At 35.8% G+C, this 25310-nt stretch overlaps 1 protein-coding gene across 13 annotated transcripts in view; it reads right to left on the bottom strand.

Annotated features, from left to right (window-relative positions):
• KIAA0586 (KIAA0586 ortholog) overlaps window positions 1-25082 on the bottom strand; it is a 142298-nt gene extending 117216 nt beyond the window's left edge. For 9 of the 13 annotated variants that reach the window (XR_007518854.1, XR_007518855.1, XM_049897389.1 and 6 more), the window contains exons 1-14: window positions 24651-24804; window positions 23892-24184; window positions 22669-22739; window positions 19969-20038; window positions 18856-18925; window positions 15524-15698; window positions 14342-14563; window positions 12125-12278; window positions 10015-10182; window positions 8063-8186; window positions 3459-3591; window positions 2501-2712; window positions 1930-2002; window positions 140-367 (exon numbers count right to left, since the gene is read on the bottom strand). Coding sequence is in view for 11 of the 13 variants with exons in the window: in XM_049897389.1 (XP_049753346.1) it covers window positions 140-367; window positions 1930-2002; window positions 2501-2712; window positions 3459-3591; window positions 8063-8186; window positions 10015-10182; window positions 12125-12278; window positions 14342-14563; window positions 15524-15698; window positions 18856-18925; window positions 19969-20038; window positions 22669-22739; window positions 23892-24090 (1899 nt within the window). In the remaining 2 variants the exon portion in view is untranslated. Of the gene's footprint in view, window positions 1-139; window positions 368-1929; window positions 2003-2500; window positions 2713-3458; window positions 3592-8062; window positions 8187-10014; window positions 10183-12124; window positions 12279-14341; window positions 14564-15523; window positions 15699-18855; window positions 18926-19968; window positions 20039-22668; window positions 22740-23891; window positions 24185-24646; window positions 24805-24853 lie in introns of those variants that run through there. The other 4 variants (XM_049897391.1, XM_049897390.1, XM_049897398.1 and 1 more) reach the window with 4 other exon arrangements.
• Between the last annotated feature and the right edge of the window lie 228 nt (window positions 25083-25310).

The following is a 25310-nucleotide window of genomic DNA, read 5'->3' as shown; positions in this document are numbered from 1 at the left end:
ATCAATATTTTAAAGACAGTTTACATTATATATAGTCCTTCATATTTTTAAAACTTTCATATTTATTTGATCATTTATATCTAAATGGAAATGATCAATTATAATATATCTATATCATAAAACCAGATTAGAATCTTACTTCTTTTCTCTCTTTCTGTAAACTTGAAGCGGGCATGTTCCTCATAGGTGGATATCTAAAATGTTCCTCTATTTGTTTTTGAGAAGGTTTTCTTGGAATTACGGCATTATTTACAGTTTTGTTTTGCATGTTGGTTTTAATATCTTTACTCATATTTTGTGCTTTCTTGGTCCTTAGAGTCTTGGGATCAAATCTCTTTTGTTCATAATCTTTTCTTGAGAGCTCATCCTTAACATAATCAAAATCAAAATAACTGGTGCTTAAAATATATCCAAGCAGTAGTGTTTTCGTATCAAAATATATTAGAATTTATATATTTTAGTATATAAATATTACAGTATATAATGTTACAGTATTTTCTACTGTTACAAAAATACAGTTCAGCAGTCACCTTTATAAATAAAGCATACTGGCTTACATATGAATAAAAATGTTATGGAAGGATAAACAAAAAACTAAAAGGACCGTTATGAAGTAGTACCATATTTTTGCACGAATGATGTGTGCCTTCTATGTTTGTTTGCCAACTGTGCCCTCCCCCCACGAGGTATTTTCGTAAGTGTACTACAGTAATTTATTTTTTTACAGGAGCATGTAAAAAAAAAAATGTCATAGCAGTGCTTATAAAAATACCTTGATGGCGGAGAGCACAGGTGGCAAACAAATGTAGACAGCACGTGTCACATGCATAAAACTATGGTAGATGAGGTACAAGGGTGGGAGGGCAACTTTTCATTAAAAACCTTTTTATACTTTTCATTGCATGAATCATACGAATGTAGCAACTGTTCAAAAATTTAAAAAATGTTTCCAGAGAAGCAAACAACTTTGTAATAAAATTCTGAAAAAACACTTATAAAATTACTTGAAGGTTTAAACAAATGTATTTTGCATAGGATTCACAGTACCAGAATGACATATACTGCTAGCTGGCCATAGAGCCAGAACTAGACTCTAAGTCTCTGACTCCTATTTCAACTTTTTTCTGCTGCACCATACAGTAAAAAAAAAAAAGAAAAAAAAAATTCTTTTTTTACAGTAGCTAATATAAATTCTTTACAATTGCATTAGAGATATATATATCCTTAAACCACAATGTTTGAAAAATATATTTCAGTGTTTACTGCTATGGAAAAAAAACTGATACTTCATCTTGCTACCACGTGAGTAAGCACGTAAACCACATCTCACAGTCAGGAAAAAAACACTTTGGGCTCCAAGATAAACAAAAATAGCAGGGTTACCCTGTCTGGTCTATTCCCCCATATGTATAAAACTTTAAAAATCTCCTTCAAATTACTGATCCTCTAATAAGAATAGTTTTCCCATACTTCAGCAATGCTGATGTCTGAAGACATACCGTGTCCTTCGTGGATATAATCATGTGAGAAAGTGGAATTGACTTTTGTAATCTTGGGAATCTTGTGGAAGGTTTTCCCCTTAAATACTTTTGTTGTGTTTATCTTGGCAAGCCAATGCTTCTAAATCCACTGTCTTGAAATATCTTTTTAAGTACTCTTCTTTTCTAAACGCTTTTGCTAACTTTTCTCCCAATTATTCATATTTTAGTTATCTTTCTCCAGTTTTTCAGATAGTCATAATATAATCTGAGATAAGCATTTGTTAAACAAAATCCAATTATTGTAAACATATGGCGATAGAGATAAATTAAGAATTTACAAGTAGACTTACATATAAGGAATATTTTCAGTGTAATGTGATATTTATAAATAGGAATCAATGTTATGTTCTGAGAAGTCACTTAATTCTCAGTTTATTTCTAGACATACCTGAATTTCTGCAGAAATAGTTTTTATCCACTCATCTACTGTCTTTCTGATCCGAAACTTCTCTGACATCTCTCTACAAAAGAGAAAAAGGGATTTTCCTAAATTAGCACTTACTGTCCTGAGAACAGGACCTTGATCAGATTTAATTCTTATCTAGTTTTGAATCTACTGTGTAGTCCAATATCCTTCATCTGAAAAGAAAAAACCAATGTAATTAGTTCTCATCCAATGTCTAAAGAATACACGTTTGAAACATCCATGTGGATCCTTGAAGATACGGATCAGAGAGAAAAAAATAAACAGAAAATTTCCACCAGTAACTCCATGTGTATGTCCGAATCCCAACACTTGAATAAGATTCACATCTTCAAAGGTTATAAAGAATATGTTCTGAACATTAAAAACACATTAAGCAAAATAAAGTACTTAGGAAAAAAAATTAAGAAAGCCTATAGAGCTGGCGCTATGAGTCGAGTCAGAATCGACTTAACGGCAACAGATTTGGTTTGGTTTGGGTTACAGAGCTGACAGCTTCATAAAACAACCTCGGGATGGCAATATTCTATCTTACCTGTCGGCAGACAGAGCACTGATAAACGAATACACGGCAGCTCCATCTTTTGCCCGAATGATAGCTTCCAGGTTTTCTTCAAGTACTTTTTTATTGTTTTGTACTCCTCTCAAAATCTTCTCAGCATCTTTCAATATAGATCTTGTTTTAGTTGACTGAAATTTAACTGGATTCTGATCAGCAAACCTTGACATAATCAAAGATTCTTTTGGCTTAAAAAAAAAAAAAAGGCAAAAATGTTACCATGCAAAACTCATATTGACTATTATAATCCAAACAAGAGCTATTACTATTGTTGGGGCCATCTGCTATACCAACATATCCTAAGGCCTAGAATTCTCAAATTGAAGAGTAATAAGAGAATACTTAGTACTTAAGATTTCTGTCCATTTAGAAGTACTAATATCAGTGTTGGAGCCCTAGTGGCACAGTGGTTAAGAGCTTGGCTGCTAGCCAAAAGGTCACCAGTTCAAATCCACCAGCCACTCCTTGCTAACCCTATGGGGCAGTTCTACTGTCTTATAGGGTCACTATGTGTCAGAATCAACCCAACAGCAATGGGTTTAATGTGAGCATTAAACGAAGTGGGGCTGGGAAATCCCCAGCAGTGCTAGTGCCTGATCATTAAGGGCTATTTCTGGTGAATGAAGCTAAAACAAACCATAAGCAAGGTGGCTGTCAGTGGGTATGACAGACATTGTGGACTGGATGAACGACTGCCATTCACTACCCACTTTCCTCCTTCCTTCCTCAACAAAAAGAAGATGGAAAGCTAGAGATGGCCAAGTGGCTCAGTCCTGGCTTCTGAAAGGCTTTTTAAAGGGAACAGATATGGCTGACATCTCTTTTTAAGTGCTTTGTCCTTCATCTTTACCCTAACTTTCTGTCTTCATAACTTCTTTATTCCTTCCTAATTTTTATCTTTATTACCAATTTTAACATCTTGTTTCCACTTTACCTGAAGTATGCCATTCGTTTCATTCTTCTTTTGGCCAACATCATGACGAACATCACCAGACTTCTGCATGGTCACTGTAGTTGTTCCTAGTTCTTCACAGGAAGGAAATGTTTGAGAAGGTAGAGTCCCATTGCTGAAGAAGATTAAAAAAAAAAGTTTCCTAAATTTCATAAATTCAATACACATGTAATTATATAAATCTTGGACACATTCTCAATTATGTATTACTAAATGGTATCCTATTAAAATTGTACAATGAAATTAAACACTTATGTGATCAAACATATGAAACACAGAAAATCATAATATAAAATTTCCAAACAGGTTTAGGCATAGCAGGAAAAAGGCTTTGTTTTAAAAAAGCTAACACTCAGGAGAACTTCCAGAACGGTGGAGTATGATATCTCTGACAATCCACTCTTCCATACAAGGAACAAGAACACTGGCAAAAATTATTAAAATCAACTTTTTTAGAAATCTGGGAGTTAAACTAAGGCTTGTAACAATCCAAATGGCATTTGTTTAATAAAAAAAAATGCTGAGTCTCAGTTAAAAACAACAAGCTTTATGGCATTTTTAACTTGACCCACTCCCATCTACCCTTCCTAAGCCCTGTGGAAGACCTGAAAACCAACAGCCTCACAACTCTGTTAGCTAAGAAAACCAACAGGCTAGCAGCCACTAAAGGGCTCAAAACAGGATTGGCGCTCCCCAAAAGCTCCATTCACAGGGCTTGTCTTTGACCTGACTCTGAGCTAGCGCAGAGAGAAACCCTATCCCCAGGGCTTTTGTTGTAAAGCAGCTGCAACAATTTAACATCTTGCTGCCTGAGGTGGCAATACCAGTTGAGGCAAAGAAGAGGTTGGATAAAAAACTTTTAAAAATCTGGGGATTTAGATGTCCAGAGGGCACTTTGAAAAGCTCCAATATATTCCTTGGGATCTAGAAGGTCATGTGCCTGGCTGTGCGCACACCCAGGAAAGACCCGAGAAGGTCAAACTGTGAGACTCTGTACAAGTAGGAAATGAAGGCTAAGGCAGACTTATAAACTTCCAGAACACTCAAAGCATGCCCTTACACACACACATACACATATACAGAGTCTTCAGGCAAATACAGGGAGGCTTGTTGGTTCAAGGCTAAGGAAATCTCTTTCCAATCATTACCTGGTTAAGCTAACCAAACAGACTTCAGTGGCACCTACAAGAATATATACTTTACAGAATTAGTCCAGGAAAGTCATCAAACAAACAGCAACAACAACAAACCCTGGCGGGAAAGGGATTTGATTTCCATAGTTGCCACACTATATTATTTTAAATGTCTGGTTTTCCACAAAGAATTATGAGACAAACAGGAAAGTATGTATGGCCCATACCCAGGAAATATCACACTCAATAGAAATTGTCTTTGAGGAATTCCAATTCAAATATTAGACTTACTAAACAAAGACTATAACTCAGATATTACCAAAGAAAACCATGTTCAAAAAATTAAAAGAAAGTATAGGAATAAAATCTCACCAAATAGAAAATACCAGTGAAGAGAGAGAAATTATTAAGAAAAAGAACCAAGAAGAAATTCTGGAGTTGAAAAACTATAATGACTAAAATGGAAAATTCATTTGTGGGGCTCAACAGCATATTTGAGCTGAAATACAAAAGAATCAGCAAACTTGAAGATAGAGATTATCAGGTATGATGAACAAAAAGAAAAAGAAGAAAAATGAACAGAACCTCAGAGATTTGAGGGACACAATCAAGCATACCAACATACAGCATAGTCCCAGAAGGAGAGGAGAAATATCATGTGCATTATTTGAGAATTTACAGAAATAATGACCCAAAACTTCCCAAGTGAGAATCTACTCATTCAAGAGGCTCAACAAACTCCAAACAGGATAAACTAAAGCGATCCACACTTAGACACATCAAACTGTCAGAAGCCTAAGACAAATGGAAAATTCTGACAGGAGCAGCAGGAGAAAAATGCCTCATCACATACAAGGGATCCTCAATAAGATTAACAGCTGACTTCTCATCAGAAACCATGGAGTTCAGAAAGCAGTGAGATGACATTGAAAGTGCTGAAAGAAAAAAAAAAAGTAAACCAAAAAACTCTATATTCAGCAAAATTATCCTTCAAAACTGAAGGAGAAATTAAGATATTCTCAAACCAAAAACAACAACAATAAACCCACTGCCATCGGGTCACTTTCAACTCGTAGTGATCCTAAAGGACAAGGTACAACTGCTCCATAGGCTTTTCAAGGCTGTAATTTTTACAGAAGCAGACTGCCACATCTTTCTCCCATAGAGCGGCTCATGGGTTCAAACCTCCAACCTTTCAGTTAGCAGCTAAGAGCTTTAACCACTGCACCAACAGGGCTCCTTAATACATTCCAAGGTAAACAAAAACAGAGAATTCATTGCTAGTAGACCTACCCTCAAGAAAAACTAAAGGTAATCCTTCAGGTTGGAATAAAAGAACACTTTTATTAACTCAAATCCAAATGAAGAAATAAAAAAAAGAGTACTGGTAAAGGCAAAACTCAAACTTGTTGCCATCAAGTCAATTCTGACTCATAGCGACTCTATAGACAGGGTAAAACTGCCCCATAGAGTTTCCAGGGAGCACCCAATGGATCTGAACTGCTGACCTTTTGGTTAGCAGCCATAGCTCTTAACCAATACACCAGAATTTCTGGGAAAGACAAGGATATAAGTAAATATAAAAATCAATATAAATTTTTTTTTGTCATTCTTTTCCTGATTTAAAAGGTAACTGCATAACGTAATAATTATACAACTATATAGATGGGCTTATCATGTACAAACATAATTTATATGGTAAGTACAATACATAGAAAGAGGGAGAAAACAGCTATATTGGAACAAAGTTTCTGAATACTATTGAAACTGGCGAATTGAGATATTGATTATAATCCTCAATCAATCACTAAGAAAAAAAAACACAGTAAAATAAACACCAAGGAAATTAAAATGGAACACTAGAAAAAACGTATTTAGTACAAAAAATGGCAATAATGGTGGAACAGGGGAACAAAAGAGACATAAGATGTACTGCAAACATATAGCAACATGGCAGACATAAATCCTATCTTATCAGTAATTACACGACATTGAAATGGATTAAAACTGTATAATGTCTTCACATGGACTTACTCAAAATGCTGGTCTTTTAGTTTTTTATTACTATAGTTTCCATGATATTCAAGATACTGACATAGGTTGATTTGATTTTCTAAAACAATGTTATTTAAAATTTCACACATACACAAAAATAGAATACTATAATAAACCTCCATGTACCCATTTTTTTTTTTAACTACAATACACCTATTCCTCATTTGTCAACATGGTTAGGTTCCAAAGATTAGGTCATTACGTGAAAATCAGCATTATGCAAAAATGGATTTTAAAATTTTTTTTTTTGTTTTCAGGCCATCCATTTTTCTTGATTTAGAAAATATGATCATAGAAATAATAACAGCTAAGATCTACTGATGTGGTCATCACTGTGATGAGTCCCGTTATGGATTATTCATCCGTGGAGTAAGCTTGGAGGAGGTAAAGCTGGAAAAAGCCAGGCTGTGTGACTGGAAGGCCCATAGCTTAGCCCCTTCACTTTCCTCCTGTGCTGGGTCAGAGCTGCCTCCAGGGCTCCACTCCCACCTCTATGAGCCCTGTGTTCAGGATCTCAAAGTCTGCTCTGCCCTCTGGGCCTGGAGAGTCACGGAGGCTAGGGGCTTCCTGCAAGGGCACTGAGAGCCTGATTTCACACCTGGCCCCACTGAAGTAGAGACTTTGGGCCCACTTCAGCTCACTTTGGGATGTCATTAAACTCATACACACTTCTTCCAAACACCTTCTCTCTGATGCCTCTTTCCTTCCTCCCTTCCTACCTCACAGCAATTTTGAGCTGCAGAGCCTCAGGCTGCATAGGAACTGGAAACTCAGAAGAGACACCCACTGGCTCAATGTTGACTGTGTATCCGCTCAGAGGCCATGGCCATGGAGGAGGCAGACCTTGCACAGCAGCTAGATGTGGCACCCCCACTCGCAGGAGGGAGCGGAGGACGTGGGGCAGCGCAGCCCAGCTTCCCAGAGGCCGCCCAGAGACCCTCTTCGAGGGAGGGGATGCTCCTCAGTTGTTGCCACCATGTCCACCGCCTCCTTAATGCGCAAAATACATGATAGTCAATTTTTTTACTATCGTTGTAAATGCGAAATGTTGGGTAACAAGATAGTTAGTGAGGGGTAGGTGTAATAATTAACTCACGGCCATCCTCATTTCATTTATACCCCTATTCTTCTTCCCCATACCCTGCACTGGATTACTTTTTAAGCAAATTCCAGACATAATTTCATTAGAAATAAATCATCTGCATTTTGAGAAAATGAGATATATTAATTTCATAAATATAGAAAAAGGTGACGATCTATTAGTAGTAGAAAACAGTAACTAAACCTAGCATATTTGAAAAAAGCAATGTGATAATTTACTAAAATTCCTAAAGAAATTTTAGAAATATGAACAAGGCTCTTTTGAATCTAGTTTTCATTCCAATCTCTTGATTTTACCTGTTTCCCCTCTCAGGATTCCAGCCCATGTTTGACATAGTTAGTGAAGCTTTATCTGAAGATTCATTTTTTCTTGTCAGAGTATCATGGCTATTCAAAATTTGTTCCAATAGTCTTACATTTCCTACAGTGGAAGAAATATAGTATCATTCTTCTATTACTAATTCACTTTTCTTTTATATAATCTTATACCGTATTTTTACACAAATAATGCATGCCTTCTGTGTTTGCCAACGGCGGTGCCCTGGCGGTGCCCTTCCCTCGCAAGGTATTTTTGAAAGCTCACTATGCTAATTTTTTTTTTTTTTTTTACACCAACATATGAAGGGGGTTGGCAGGGCAGCACCTGTGAGATTGCCGCACAGCAGGAGGGTGTGCCTGGCAAACAAAACACAGAAGGTGAACATTATTTGCATAAAAATACAGTGTTTGTGAGATATATTTGTAATAGTACCACTAGCCATGGAGGTGATTCCAACTCATGGCAACCCCGTGTGCCAAAGTAGAACTGTGCCAAACTCTGGCTTAGATTAGTTGCTTATGGTGATTACCTACTCAATGCACTCTAAAGGGTAGGCTATCAAAACACTATCAAACAAAACTGATTTTTTTAACTCTCATGAAAATTATACTGAGAAATTTATGCCAGAATTTATTTCCATCACTGGAAAAAGAAATCTGAACAAGAAATATCTTCATAACAGAGCCCAGCAAATTGGACTACTTTTTATAAATTAGCAAAAAGGAGATTTATCTGTTTCCTCACAGCAACTACTAACTGGATCTTACCTTTAACCTCGTCTTTAGTGAGAATACATAATAATTTTTTTGGGTGAGGTTGGTTTGTTTTTTTAAATATTTTAGCCTCTTAATTCATTAAAATGCTTTAAAAGTGCCAAGACAAGATTTGAATGAATTTAAAGGATTCCAAGAACTGAAGTTGATAGTTCAACAAATACACTTACATTTATCAGAAGTGCTCAAGCACAGCCACCACTCGTTAGTCAGTGAAGGCTTGCATGTTCCTGTAATGCTGAGTAAGTTTCAGCGGGAGCTTCAGACTAAGACAGACTAGAAAAAAGGCCTGGTGATTTACTTCTGAAAACTCAGCCAATGAAAACCCTATGGATCACAATGGTCCCATCCTGTTGTGCGTGGAGTCACCGTGAGTTGGGGGCCAACTCAAGGGCAGCTAACAGTAACAAAACACTATTATTTCAGGTCACCTATAAAAGCTCTCATTCTATAAATAAGTTCATATATGAGCACTTTTTCCTAACTGAACACAGTGATAAATGTTAAATTCCTTGGAGTTTTACTATGAATATATACATGTAACAACGATAAAAGGAAACAAGCTCTTAAAATGATTACCCTTATCGTCAACAAAGCATTATTTTTTATTGATAACAAATTTTTTTTATTAAACATGTAAGTAATAACCTGTAGGAAATATTCAGAATATTATCAATGAATACCTCTCTTACTACCAAGAATCTAAAAAAGCTTGATTGCCTAGTATCATTTAAAGAAAAACATTAAAAATAGGGATCGTACTTTAGTTACTTTAGCACTTTCGCACATAAAAAAAAATAAATAAAACCGAAAAAAAAAACAAAAACAAAAAAACCAAAGCCATTGCCATCTAGCTCATTCAATTCCCACTCATAGCAACCCTATAGGACAAAGTAAAACTGCTCCATAGGGTTTCCAAGGCTGTAAATCTTTATGGAAGCAGACTGTCACATCTTTCTCCTGCAGAGTGGCTCTTGAGTTTCAACCACTAGCCTTTTGGTTCGCAGTCAAGCACTTAACCGCTACGCCAAAAGGGCTCCTTCTTTAGCGCTATAAATTATGAGAACTATAAATTATGAGTGAGGAGATCTGACTATTTCCTAACTTGAGATAGGTCAAGTAAAAGCAGTGGGTTCTCATTCTAATTGCTCTATTACCTCTGTGAACTGCCATCTCTCTATTTTCTTTTTCTTCCATAGGATTTTCTCTTTTTGATATTTTATCATCCCTTGAAACAGGAACAGGAGCAAACCTGCGAGGTGCTGGTGTCTCCAAAGAAGATTTTTGTTTATCAAAACCCATATCTTCAACCTCTCTTAAGGGTGCTTTAATAGAAAATAAGGAAAATAATAAATTTTACATTATTTTTTAAAAATTTAAAATTAGAGTGTTACTCTTCCCATTCTTTAAAACTAAAACCAATTTTATAGAATATACAAATGATTAACGAGGATATGTAGAAATAACTTCATTCTCACTAGAAATCAAAAGAAATGCAGATTATAAGACTGTTTTATACTTACAGCTACTAAACAATAAAATAAATCATTATGATAACATTCAGGGCTATTAAAGCTGTAGTGAAAATGACATAGTCATACATAGCTCATGGCAAGGAAAACTGATTAAAAAAACCATCTGCCAATAAGTCTTAAAAGTTTTTGTACTTTAACTCAGTAATCTTACTCTTGGGCATCTATTCTAAAAAAATAACCTAAAAGAAGGAAAACATTAAACAGATGATGATATTCCTTACAGCATTATTTATAAAGAAAAAAACCTAAGAACTGCCTAAGTGTCCAACAACAGGATAATGGTGACGTATATCGTAAAATAATTGCTGAACAGATAATCTTTCGGTCATTAAAATTAAAAAGACAACTATGTAAAACATAAAAACGCAATATAAAATAACACTTACACTATAATTATAACTATATAAAAACGATGTATGCCCAAGAATTAGAAAAAGCATAGAAAAATAAAGTTCGTTGAATTAATTCACTTATTTTTTGTTCTATTTCTGTTGCTACAGCTAAAACATACAAAGACACAAATTCATTATACAACATTTTTTCTTTAAAACTCAAGTCTAAAGAACAAAAATTATGACCAAGAAAAACACTAAAAATAAGAGATCCCACTTTAGTTACTACTAGGTACAGACCCAAGCCCAAGCCCGTTGCCATCAAGTCAGTTTCCACTCATAGCGACCTTACAGGATAGAATAGAACTGCTCCTTAGGGTTTTCAAGGAGCTGCTGGTGGATTCGAACTGCCACCCTTTCGGTTAGCAGCAGAGCTCTTAACCACTGCACCACCAGGACTCCGCTACGTACACAGAGATATAAAAATCTTCTCTGGACTTGAGGATGAATTAAGTGTCCACTTCTTTTTTTCTATAGAAGGCACACGGCTGGGTCACACTGAGACCTGAGCTCTGGCACTAGCTCTGATGCTCTTACTCTTAAGCCAGGTCATCTTAAGCAGGTAAGTCGTAACTTTTCAGAGCTTCATTTTCTTCCCTTCACAACTTAAAAACTGACTCATATTTACTTTTCCACAGTTTTCTAAGGATCACCAATTTGCTGCAAAATACAAAGCCCCTTATATCAATAATCCTTAATAAAACAAAGTTCTAACATCAAATGTTGGGGATACTGTACCACACGGATCATTATATCATTAAAGGGATAAAAAAACTTGATTTTCTTAAGTTCGTTATTCAAATATCAGTAGTTTGGGAACACATTTACTTCAAGTTCTAATGGCTTAATATATTTAAGCTATATATTCTTTTGTTATTATATAGAAAGATTTTAAAAATTCTATTAAGACAGACTTGCATTACTAACTCTTTGAAAATACTTACAAACAATTTATAATTGTACTTAGGTGGTTTTTCCCCTGACAGAATCAAGAAAAACAGTAAATATGCAGTTTGTCAGAGAACTGGAGGATTTACTTATTACAAACATTTTTGATACCAGATTACTAAAATTTTTCTAAACATATCAGCGCTATAAAGTAAGATAAAATCTAACACTTTTATTACAGGTTATTAATTAAAACCATAAATTAGGACATGACCCATAATTTGACTGAATAAGTTTCAAAATGGCCTAAGAATAACTTGACATAAAAAGAGAACTAATTTTAGTTACTGGGAGATTAATCTCCTACAACCCAGTAAATAAATTTTCAGCTTATATCGCACAAACAAAAGTCACAGGTGACATTTTTTATTCAGAGAAAACTATATACTTACCTTGTTTGAAAGTGAAGGTGTTATGTGAAGATACATCACTGCCACCAAGATTAGGATGTTCTGGTTTTACAAAATACTTTTCTACTTCTCTGGAAGGGGGTATACCCATAGGCTGAAAACTATTAGACTTGAGTGCAGCACTAATAAAATGAGTCTAAAAGACAAACCATTTTATTAATTTCAGATAATATCATTTTGAAAGGATTACATAACAAAATACATTGAAACTTATTAGAGGACTTGAAAACAATTTATTACTTTTAATAAATAATGAGAACACATATATTACATTGCAACTATTTATAGTAGCAGAGATGCTACTAGGCAGACGTAGTAGCACAAAGACCTAGGTTAAGCCTGGTTCTGCTATGTGGCCTTGATAATCTAACTTAACCACTCTAAACCTTAGTTTCTTCTCTTCTATCTCAGAGATGGCTCAGGGGCCATTACAGTAGGCTAGGAGACAACCAAGAGGGAGGGGCCCTAGCCCTAAAACTCACTTCAACCAGAGTACGTAAAACCAAGACATCTTCTCTCACAAGCTACGTGGTAAGATTTTGTCTGAAGTAAAGGTTTAAAAACTACTGGTAGTAAGCACTCAAATGAATAGTAGCCATGCTTAGTAGCAGCAATAATACAGTATATGCATTTATGTATAAATGAGAATTATGGTGACAATACAATTTTCAACACTACTTATTTAAACATCTGGAATATTTAAGTATCGTAACTAATAAAACTCATCTCGAAAAGTGTATTGAGATCCCTCCAAATGAAACAGATGGGACAAATTCAACTAATTTCATTCCATTTAGCATTTACTGAAATACCAGTACACCTAGTGTATCACCAAGATTTCAACTTTCTCTATAATTATAAGCTTTATAAATAAAACCAAAACCAAACCAAACCCAGTGCTGTCGAGTTGATTCAAGCTTTATAAATATCTGAATTTGCAAAGATTCCATTCTTTTAAAATCAAGAAGTCAATAAATTATGGATTTATTTATAAAGGAATGGATGGATGGCAGTCACTTAGGACTTAAGTAGGACCCCCCATTAAGAAATCAACGTGCTTTGCAAATGTATCATCTCATTTTATCCTGTACAACAATGAAAATACACTCTTTAGGTAAAAGACATCCAGGCTCTGAGAGAAGTAAGGTTATTTGTAGACAGGGAACCAGCACTCTGATAGGCCCACCCCAGCTTCTCACCATGTATCATGCTACAGACTCGATTTCAGTCACGTATGAGTCCACTCACTAAAACTTACTTTGTGTGCCTATAATCATTCCAATAAAAATTCTATCTTTGACTGCAAGATAAGCCCTATTAAGATGTCTTGAAAATTATAGTATACTAGTGTTCATTTTGTACCAATATAGTGCTATAATAAGCTTATTTTTGTACTTATCTGAATATTATATTTTAATTTAAAAAGTATAAAAATCATATATTAATCTGAAAAAAAGGAAATTAAAACCAATGCATTTACAATGCTGGTCATTCATTCATTCAGAAAAAAATTCATTGAGTACCTAAGTGCTCAGTAGTGTGCCAAACCTCCACAATCCCAGAAGAAATACTACACTATCAGCTCCTTGGGAAGATTGCTCTCTTTTTTATAATAGCCTGATACCTGGTACTCAAAAAGCAGTACATATATGTTTATGCTTTTAACTAATTAAATGGGGGAACAAATATGTAAAACAGGTAGTTCTCATCCAAGGGTATATATCAGAGTCATTAGAGAGCTTTCTACAATTCCCAGGCCCCATCCTAGACCTACCAACTCAGATTCTCTGAGAGGCCCATGCATGTTTTTATAAAGTTCCCCAAGTAATTCTGATGCACATGCGCAGGTTAGGACCCATTGATATAAACTAATAATTATGATGTAATACAAAAGCACTTTAAAAATGGTATAAACAAAAATACTAAAAAAAAAGAAAAGTTTTCTTACAAAAGGAAAAATCCAATTGTAGGGAGAGGTCTCACAGAACATTTGAGCTAGAACTTGTAGAGACCTAGATCTTGTAGGGTTCTCCATGTAGCGGGAGACTAGTGAACAAACGAATCATTATCGAAAACTAACACAGCTAAAATCTACTGAGCTACTGAAATATCGTGTGGTGTGACTGAAATATCCAATACTAGCTTAGAGATTTAAGTGATAAAAGATCATACAACATGTACTAACTTTATTACAGATACCTGAATATCTATTTGCTGCTGTTGTAATTTTTCAAGATGCTTAATGTGCTGCTCCATAAACATACTCATTTGCTTTTCATGATCACGACAATGAAGCTTCTCATGTTTATTCTGAACGTTTGTTTGCTGCTCTGTAACACGTTGTAACTGTTTATCTGTCTCTTGTAATTTATTAAGTAATTCTGTAACAGAATTGACTTTTGCTTCCAAATCACGCTGCACCTAAAATTAAAACATCAAAATAATATTACAGATACCAAAAATATGTTCAATCACTAGAAAAGTTTTTTAATGCAACTGGTATTGAGAAACGCTCAAGCTTGAGCTTTTATCCCCTAAATATTTGATGATCCAATGCCTTTATTTTTAGAGTTACAGAAATAAAAGGGAGGAAATAGTTTAACCTTAGGCAGATAATTCCTCTTAAAAAAAAATTATATCCAACTTGGCAGAAATACTTAAGTAAAAATTAAAAAAAGAAAAGAACAAAACAAACTAGCTTTTGATACTCTGCTAATCTAAAGATGAGTTGGGTCGGCAGCCTCGAGCTCTCTTTAGTGTTGTTTGTGCTACCTAATAGCTGTAAGGAAACCCTGGTGTCATAGTGGTTAAGTGCTACGGCTGCTAACCAAAGGGTCTGCAGTTTGAGTCCGCCAGGCGCTCCTTGGAAACTCTATGGGGCAGTTCTACTCTGTCCTATAGGGTTGCTAAGAGTTGGAATCGACTAGACAGCACTGGGTTTGGTTTTTTTGGCTTTAATAGCTGTAAGACACTGTGCCTGTTCTGACCTGCTTCTCTGCTTCCCCATTTGCAAACTAAAGGGGATAGCATAGATAATCTCTAAGATTCCTTCTAGCTCTAAAAATAGGGTGATCAATCGTCTGGGTGGCTTGGGACTCAGAGGTTTCCCAGGATGCAGAATACTCAGTGCTAAAACTGGGAAGTCCTGAGTTAACTATCACTATCACTATCACAGTAAGCCCTGGTTAACTATCACTATCATGGGTAATCCTCACAACTCCTGAGAAATGAATACAATCACAGATAGGAAAATTCTTTTCAAATTGAGAGCAACTAGAATGTCCCCAGTCTAGAGCTGGACACAACCATTTGTAGAATCACTTCTTAATAAATGTCTTTACATCTCATAAGGCAGTGACAGACATCTGGGTGAAAATATACTTTTATCAGTGGAGCTGCCGTTGCAATGGCAGCAGCAGTTGCCGCAGCCACAGTTGTAGCTGAATCAATTCCACTGGGTGAAGTTCTAGTCTCCTGAGTAACAGGGTTCTTTTCTGCACCTGCATCTTCTAAAAGCTGTACCTTTACTTCCTTAAAAACAGGCATGTTTTGAGCTCTGCAAATAAAAAAGGAATAAAAATATATTCAGTAAGCTACATTGAATAATTTCAAGAAACACAAGCAGTACTCCGCCGAAGGTGAGTTCTCTTGATTTTTAAAAATTAAATCACCTGTTTTTCCCTATCAGCGTCATGTCAAACAAAGCTATTTGGTTAATGATGTGTATTAAGGCTCAGGCCAAAGTATCTGAAACACTAAAGAAATAATTCCTTAAGGGCAATGATATTATTTCAGAATATAAAAGTTACACAAATGAAAAGGACATGAGCAAAATTATAAAGATATATAATCAAGAAATACAAATTTAAAACACACAGAAAAAGCTCTAAGAATCCAAGTACCAAGTTTCAGTCCCAAAGGCAGACAATGTGAGAAGAATTGTTGAAACTGCTGAAATTAATTTTCTGGAGTCTAGTTCACTTAGATTTATTTAATAAATGTCACCCAGTTAGTTAAAATGGGCATAAAACACAATATTAAGCAGCCTGGATTAAAATGGGCACAAAACACAGTATTAAGCAGCCTGGATTAAAAAAGAGTCCAGTAAACAGACACATATTTGCAGTAAGGCATTTAACTAAATGCTAAAGAAAAGGGCAGACCAATTTTGCTCTATTTTAGGCCTAAAAGAAAACAAAAAAAGGAACCACTGACAAAACTGAAGCGTCCCTACATAAATCTAAGTAAAATTGGTAGGACTGCACTCCACTGTCACCTGTTGGACTTTCCCCTCTTGATTTCTGAAGAAGGGAAAGAGCTCTTAAACTTACTCCCCTCTGATATTTCCTCATTTCTATTAAGAGCATCATTTTACTCGGACTCAAAATTTGGAAGTCATCTTTCACTTCTTTATCCTCTGCTTACCTTCTCACACCCAGTTAAGTCATCAAGTCTTGTCAATTATTTCATCATAATTGCAAGAATATGTCATGGAATTACAAGGGTATGCTGAACATCATAGGTTACCTATTCTAATTCCCTAGTTTTACAGATGAAGAAACCGAGGTCTACTGAGGTAACAGGATTTACCTGATTCAAGTCACAGAACCAGGAAGTAGCACAATTAGGGCCAAATTCCCAGAGATCTCCCACTACACCATAGCTTCCTCTACCAGATTAGCATTTCTCCCTTCTTATTTCTCCTTCTCTAGTATAAAACAGGAGCCTCGGTGGCACAATGGTTAAGAGCTCAGCTGCTAACCAAAAGGTCAGTAGTTCAAATCCACCAGCCACTGCTTGGAAACCCTATGAGGCAGTTCTACGCGGTCCTATAGGGTCACTATCAGTCAGAATTGACTTGACATTACCAAGTCAATAAGTTAGTATAAAACATCATCACCTCTTCTCAACTAATTCATTCTCCTAGTTTTTACTTGCTTAAAAACACCCCACACATATTTCTCCACCCTTTGAAAATCGAAAATTGTCCTCATACACAACTGAATGATGGTCATGAGATCACACTCTGAGAACAATTCATCCGTCATATGAAGGGTAAGTCAAAAGTATTGCTACTAAGGTTCCAATTCATACATGTACAGGTTTATTCCAAACAAAATGTGTTTAAACATGTCTCTGCCATCAATGGATGGCTGCAGACAAGTTCTCTCAGTCATTCACTTGTCTTAGCCTCCTTAGGGTGCCTTAAAAAAAAAAGGGTACTTTTGTGCCACAGAAAAAAATGATTTTGAGGTCAAGGCTAATATAAAATTTTTAACAAAACTGAAGTGGACATCTTCCCAAATCACTGAATCTTTGCAACAAGTTTATGTGAAGGTCTCTGTCATCAATTTTCCCCAGACAAGAAGCTTCTGAGTACAGGGACCCTTAGTCCAAACAAAATATTATTCTCCTGACTTTTGTTTCTTGGTGATATGAGGTTCCCCTGTCTCTCTGCTGGCTTCTCTCTTTTATATGTCAAAAGAGATTGGCTCAAGACACAATCCTGTCTTGTAGATTGAGTCCTGCCTCATTAACACGACTGCCGCTAATCCCATCTCATCAACATCATAGAGGTGGGATTTACGACACATAGGAAAATCACATCAGATGACAAATTGGGGGACAATCACACAAATACTGGGAATCATGGCTCAGCCAAATTGACACACACATTTTTGGGGGAACACAATTCAATTTATGACAGAGTCCCCTAAGGATGCCAAAACTGCCATTTTGATATGGTGTAAATCAAAGAGTGCAGAATTCTTCAGGGGAGGGTTAGAGAGATGGAAACACTGCCTTCTGAGGTATATAGACCTCGATGAAGGATAAGTTGAGAAATAATAGCTTCGCATTTTGATATTTTTGTTTAATAAAGGTTTCTATGACCCTCGTATGTATCACAATTGATTTAACTGTTTTCCAGTAATAAAAATTGAAGTCACTTCCAGCTTTTTCAAATCTAAATAATTCTTTGATAAACATCACTGTGTATAAATTATTGACTGAATTTCTATTATTTTCTTACAGTAGATCCACAACAGAATTACCAGGTCAATTGATAATGACATATTTATCATGGTTCTGTTATCAGGTTTTATCTTGTACTTCATTTTATTTTGTATTTCATTGGTATTCAATGATGGGAGAGGGTATTTAGGTAGAGTATCCAGACGTGGTCTCCTTTCACTCTGCCTAGGTACTAAACTTGTTCCTTTCACAGATCTTAGCCAGGAAAGCCTAAATTTACTTCGACGTTTATAAATATTATTATACTTAACCACTGCTGTAAGTGTATAGTGAAGTGGTTAAGACAGCAGGCTCTAAAGGTACACTGCCTGTTTGAATCCCAGCCTAATGACAACTTGCTAAATGATCTTGCAGAAATCAACCTCTCTGGGCCTCAGTTTCCCCATCTATAAACTGGGGATTCTGTAAAATCTGGTGGTAACAAAATCTATTTCACAGGGTCTTTGGAGTATTAAAGAAGTTAATGTACATAGAGTACTTAAAACAGTACCTCTTCTACGTTAATAGCTAAAAGATACTGAGTATTTCAGATGTGCCCAGTACCATGCATGATACTTTATACATACTATCACATAAGTAAAAAGGTTTTTACCATGCCCAACATATAATGAAGCTGATTTTCAAGAACCATGTTAAGAAAATAACAAATGGTCCACCTATTTTCTGTAAATGAAACTTACTTTTGCTTTAACTCTGCTCTTAGAGCATCCTTCTGTCCCATGGTGTACTGAGAGAGAGAGATGTCACTTGCTGCAAAATCAAGACACAAAAATGTACTTCAGATTCCTGAAAATTTATTACATTTTAAGAAGCTACTCAAAGAAAAACATTTTTAAACTAAAAGAACGCTTAGGTATTTAGTCATACAATTTATCAATACAAGAAAAGGCAAGGAACAAATTTAGTGACTAATTAATACTGCAATAATCATAACCCCGGGCTGGGGGGAGCGGGGAGAACCATATCAATAAAACCTGAGGCCTAACTGGAGACACTTGCTTAAAATATAAACAAAAAAAATTGCTTAGAATAAAATAAAACCAACTGCTTTAAAAATATACTTATCATCGTTGGTGTTGTTAGGTGCCGTCGAGGCAGTTTCTACTCATAGTGACCCTATGTACAACGAATGAAACACTGCCCGGTCCTGCACCATCCTCACAATCGTTATGCTTGAGCCTGTTGTTGCGGCCACTGTGTCAGCTCTTCCCCAGTCATCTTCTGAAGGGCTCATCTTTCAGTTGCTTTTGAAAGCAATTTTTTAATCTATTACCTGATCAAAGGCAACCAAAAACTTTAATTTAGAACTTATAGAGCTCAAAGGAGTCGTGGCGACACAATGGTTAAGCGTTCAGCTGCTAACTGAAAAGTTGGCAGTTCGAACCCACCCAGCAGCTCCATGGGAGAAAGACCTGGTGATCTATTTCTGTAACAATTACAGCCAAGAAGAGCCCACGGGGCAGTTCTGTTCTGTCTCATGGGATCACTATGAGTAGGAACCGACTCACTGGCAAACAACAAACAGATATCTAATACAAAACCTACAGAGAATGTTGATAAGAATAAAATTACCTTTACCGTTGCAAACGTTTTTCTGGGTTTTAGAGATTCTATCGATAGCTTAATTTGAAAGGAAAACTAATTAAAAATGAAAATAATAAAAAATGATAGGGCTATTAAAGAATGTCTAAAAATCAATTCTATCAATTTATCTGAAGGAAAAACTAATTAAAGCATGAAAAAAACTATAAGGCACTGTAATAAATGTCTAAAAATCAATTCTATCCTTTTACCTTTTTGTCTGTTACTCTCTTCTGTTTCATGCAAAGGCAACCCTTGTGCTGCAACATCTTTAGAAAAATTCTTCATCATGTAAAAGAAAGACATGAAAGACTAAAGATTTGTGATTCACTATTCATCAAGTACCATTTACTAGATATGTGACTACTTTGCTCCAGGAGGGCAGGAATTACATACTTCATTCCCAGCCCTACCACATCACTTAGGTACCTTGAAACTACTCAAAGATTTGTTGAATGAGTGAAAAGCTGTCAGACAAGTAAATGAATGAGTGTATTAACAAGCAAGCAATTGTGGCACTGAGATTGAAGCTCACATTCTAGATTCATCACTTTTGGTGAAGCAAGTCATATTTAACTCCTCAGTTGTTTCAGTTAATTATGAAAATCTGATTCACTATCGGCCAAATGACAGGAACAGGGCTGTGCAGATAAAGATGGCTAACACATGTCACAACATCACAAATTAATTAGAGTATTTTTTGTTGTTGGGTTCATATATGGCCTCAGAAGGCTCCTCTGTATAGGTGGCTCCTACTGGCTGCTAGCTTTCTACTCATATCTGTAACCCTACATTACGTCTCTGAGATTCTATTCAGTGCTAAGACACTGACTTTTTAAGTATTGATTCATTTAATATTATTCTTTATCTGCCTTAGACATACCTTTCTTTTCTTCTGCAAAATCAAAAAAGGAAAAGGAGAAAATCATAAAAGAAGAATGTGCCAGGTTATTCATTGATGATAAAAACTTTCTAAGGCTATTAAGTACAGTAGAATGGGTCTGGGAAATTAATATTAAAAAACTCTTACAAATCAGTATTAAAAAGCACAGCATATAAATAGGTAGCTCACAAAAGAATTCAAATGGTCATATATATGCAAAAAATTTCCCTTCACTAACAATAAAATGCAAAATAAAACTGTAAAATGCCTTTTATGCCTATCAAAGTGTCAAAGATTTTAAAATTTTAATGCTTTGTGTTGGTAAAGATGGGGGAAATAATTACACTCATGACCCTGTTGGAGAGAATATATACTGTTACAGTTTTTCTGGGGACAATTTAGAAACATTTCAAAAAATGTATATCTCTTTGATCTAATAATTTTCTACCTAGAAAATTAATCCTAAGGAAATGGTCTGGGGTGTTTATCACATGATAGTATAAATTATCAAACTTGGGAGAAAACAATGTCAAATGACAGGAATATGAACAAATAAACTATGGTACACACATACACAAAAACTCGTGTGAACCAATTAAAAGTTCAAAGGAAAAAAAAACAATGACCTAGAAAGATACTATTTAATACTAAATGGTTATAGAACAGAAAGATCCCATTTCATTAAAAAAAAAATGCATAGGAAAAAACTCAAAATGTTAGTTACTGTCACTTTTGGTGGTAGATTTTTTTCTTTTTTTCCTCTTTGTATTTTCTATAATGAATGTTTAATTTTTTTTTTTCTTTAGGTTTCTGTTTTCTTTCTACACACATGGAAGGTGTATAGAAGGTATTAGCTACAAACAGGAAAAGATACCTCATCTCTGGTAGTAGGGAGAAAGAGGTACGAATAGAAGCAGACAGAAAGTTTATAAATGTGAGCCTATCAGGCACAAACTCCTTCCATTTTCTTGGTAACTGGCCAAGTCAACCCACACTGTAATCCTGGCACTCATTTATGAAACAAAAGTACAGTGTAAAAAGATTGCAGTTCATGTTCATGGTAAAATAATATCGATTGCTCCACATGATTGAGGTTTGTCTTGCAAAACAAAACGTAGTATTTTACATTAGGAAAATCCACAAAATAAGCTGCGAGCCCATAATAAATCTACTGGAATTCTGCCTGATGATCTTCATAACAAAGATAACCCTTTATCCTCTATTATGCTGTAACAGTATATCCATACCTTTGGTAAACTATTTAGATAATGGAATTCAACTAGTATTAACAAATAAGGTCTGCTCAAAAAAAGAAAAAATACAAGCCCAAAGGCTATGTATTTACCCAGGGATCACATAAAGCACATATAATTACATACTTTATTGTGAGTTTTTGATAAAATTGATAAATAGTATCAATTTAATTCTTAGACTGTTATCCAAACAAAAACAAACACACATGTTTGTTATCCAGACTGGTTAAATTGGCAGTATACATCTACATTACGATTAGCAGTCAAAGCCTAATATGAAGCTCTCGTGAAAACATTGCATTTATCATCAAATGTTTTCAATATTATAAAGAAAAAAAGTTAAGATGAGAATTTCATGTTATTTTCAAAGACCCAAAACAAAAACAAACAGACCTCACAAACAGTTTGAATCATATACAAACACACTTCAATTTTTATTCTGAGCTGTAACTATCCCTACTTTTACCTAACAGTATACAAAGCCTCTGGTCAAGAATATTTTCCCTATATAGCAGCAGATTTTCTTTTCAGTAATTTCTCACAGAGGTCATTATCCTAATAATGGCTATTTGCATTTCTGTGTAAGACCTTTTTTTTTTTTTTTAAATGTCTCCAACACTATTTAAGTCACAGTTCTAGCATATAAAACACTTCTCTTGGTAAGTAAAGTCTGAATGAAAGCAAAGCCTGTTGCTAATCATACACAATTTAGGAACACATTATTTGATAATACTGAAAATTTTAACATGAACATAATTAAGAATCCTTTTGCTTACACTTTCTGACATAGTGAGATTTTCTAGTGGAGGCTGGTGATAATTTCTAGCAGATGTTAAATCTGATGAACCTAACAAAACAAAGGAATCAATTTTAGTGATTTTTAAATCAGAACTCTACTTTTAAAAACTGTATAAGCATGATTCTTCAAGAACTACAAACTCCATATTGGAGGAACCAAATTAGAAGCTACTTTTGCATGCAAAAACATCTAAGAAATTAATATATCCCAATGAAGGTTTTTACAGGTGATGTTTTGGAAAACAAGGGTCAGTGCTAATAATCAAGTGAGGTAACAAGTACGAAATGCTACAGCAGTATACTATTAGGTTTGGACCAACTATGGTAAAACAATTTGCCAGAAATAAGTAGATGAGGTAAAAACATGATTTACTAACAGGCCTATGCTAGGCTGAGTATGCTGCACCCCCAGTCCCCCCATCAAAAAACTTTAAAAAACAAATTAAGCCCATTGCCATTGAGTCGATTCCAACTCGCAGCGACCCTATAGGATGGAGCAGAACTGCCCCATAGGGTTTCCAAGGAGTAGCTGGTGGATCTGAATCGCCCAAACTTTTGTTGAGCAGCCAGTAGCTCTTAACCACTGCACCCCTAGGGCTCCTGGTGGATTCCAACTGCCACCCTTTTGGTTAGCAGCCATAGCTCTTAACCAATGCTCCCCTCCAAAAACAGTGGCATTACAAAAGCATTTTGTTGTTTCTGCACACATGTTCACTAATTTGACTCTTATAATTATCCTGTACTTTTCACTGAACTCCAGACAGGCTAAGTGGCTTGGAACATGGAGCCATCAAATGACAGTTTTTTTTTCTACCATGCCAAATTGGATAACATCATCCAAACAGAAGTAGAGTATTTCGTAAAAAGCACTACTGATGAAAACTAAGAACATTATACAAGTTAAGTGTATCGAATACAGATGTGAACAATACGGTGTGCAAAAACCATACCAAGGAAAACGCATAGCTGAGAATGTTAAAGTTTCATTCATTCAACCCATTCAACAAACACTTTGGTGACTGTCTATGCCTGGCCATTTTCCAAGAGAAAAGGGCCAGTTTTCAAACATATTTTTCTACATTTCAGAATTTAAGCATTAAGAATATCCTAAATTTTGAAACACAAAAAAACGAAGTGAAAATAAGGTCTCAAATACTTGCCAAAATAAAAACTGGGTGAAAACCTATATGGGATCACATACCATGTAATGTTCCATTCAAGTCAGTCCCCGTTTTAACAGGAAGACGTTTGTTTGCAGACAACGCAGCAGGCACGCAGGGCAAATCATCTTTCAGCAAAGTCAAATTATCTCTCGGATTTGGAGAAGCTACCTCACGAAGTTTCCTCAGTGGTATTTGAACCTTTTTTTTCTTTTCAGGGCTAACTTCAGAGCCTTTCATATTGTTGATAATAAAACTAGTCCCACAGTTCTGAATGGAAGAACTTTCTTCTGGGTCCTAAGACTTCAGAACAAAATTTTCACCGCTTCGAGTACTGGGAAGGAAGGGGCGGGGGGTGGGGGAGTTTGAGAACATGAGAGGGGTTTTTTTTAGTACGATAAAGAAAACGAATTTCAAAAGTAATTTTGGAACATGCAATCATCAACTTTTAAATAAAACTATGTCTAAATTAAACATCCATAAAACTGGCAATTTACATTTTAGTATTTAATACAGGATGAAAGATGACTATAACATCGTATTTACCCATTAATCTCAGTCTAATAATCCACCATGCCAACGAATCCGAAAATGGAGATGGCAAGAGAATGGCCATCTGAGTAATAATAACCACCCTCAGACACAGTGGATTCCCCAACCCGGGGGCTGGCAGTGCAAAACCAAACAGATGTGGAGGCGGGGTTAAGATTTGTGAAGAGGTAGCCAAGCAACTAAAATCGAAATGCTAATTTAAAAAAACGAAGAAGAAAAAGAAACAAACAAAACAAAAACCAACCCACATGAGACGCTTAGTAGCTTTCAGCCAGAGTCTCACACACCGCTCCAAATACAACCGCCGAACACCTAAATTCACCGGTCCGCGTCTCCAGAAAGCCCGGTAACCGCACCGTCCCCGGTCCAACCAAACAACAGCTTCAGTTGCCCGCGGGTCAACACCCACTTCCCTTTAAGCCCGCCCTTGAGACACAACACGCATGCGTACCAAGAAAAGCATCTAAAACATCCAACCAAAAAGCTGAATGGTCTGCGGTGCTCTTCCATTCCTCTCCGGGTGGAAACAAACTCCTGGCGTAAAAGACCTCGAACAGGAGTGAATGTGGTATGGTTTTTTTGTTTTTAAGGCAAATCATTGCGCCGTAAGACTTAGGCATTGAATAAAACCCCAGAGACTCACTGAAGACCTGCAGAGCGCCCGATCTAACTGGTAACACCATTCCTGTTTTTGATGGAGTGTTTTCACCGTCAGGACCGTGGGCTTAAGTAAATTAGTTTACCAAAAAGTTTCCACAGATTCGGGGTTTTATCGTAGAAAAAGTCAGAAATAGAGAGCAAAGTTTAAGCAAAAAACCAGCAAAAATAATACTAATGAGATTTTAGAATTCGCGGTTGGTATCGTTTCTTTCCTCTAGGTTTCCCAGTATTGTAACGAATCAGCATCA

This window comes from Elephas maximus, chromosome 10 (genome assembly GCF_024166365.1).
Source record: "Elephas maximus indicus isolate mEleMax1 chromosome 10, mEleMax1 primary haplotype, whole genome shotgun sequence".
In the NCBI taxonomy this organism is placed as follows: Eukaryota; Metazoa; Chordata; class Mammalia; order Proboscidea; family Elephantidae; genus Elephas; species Elephas maximus.
This window is presented reverse-complemented; position numbering and strand designations above follow the sequence as displayed.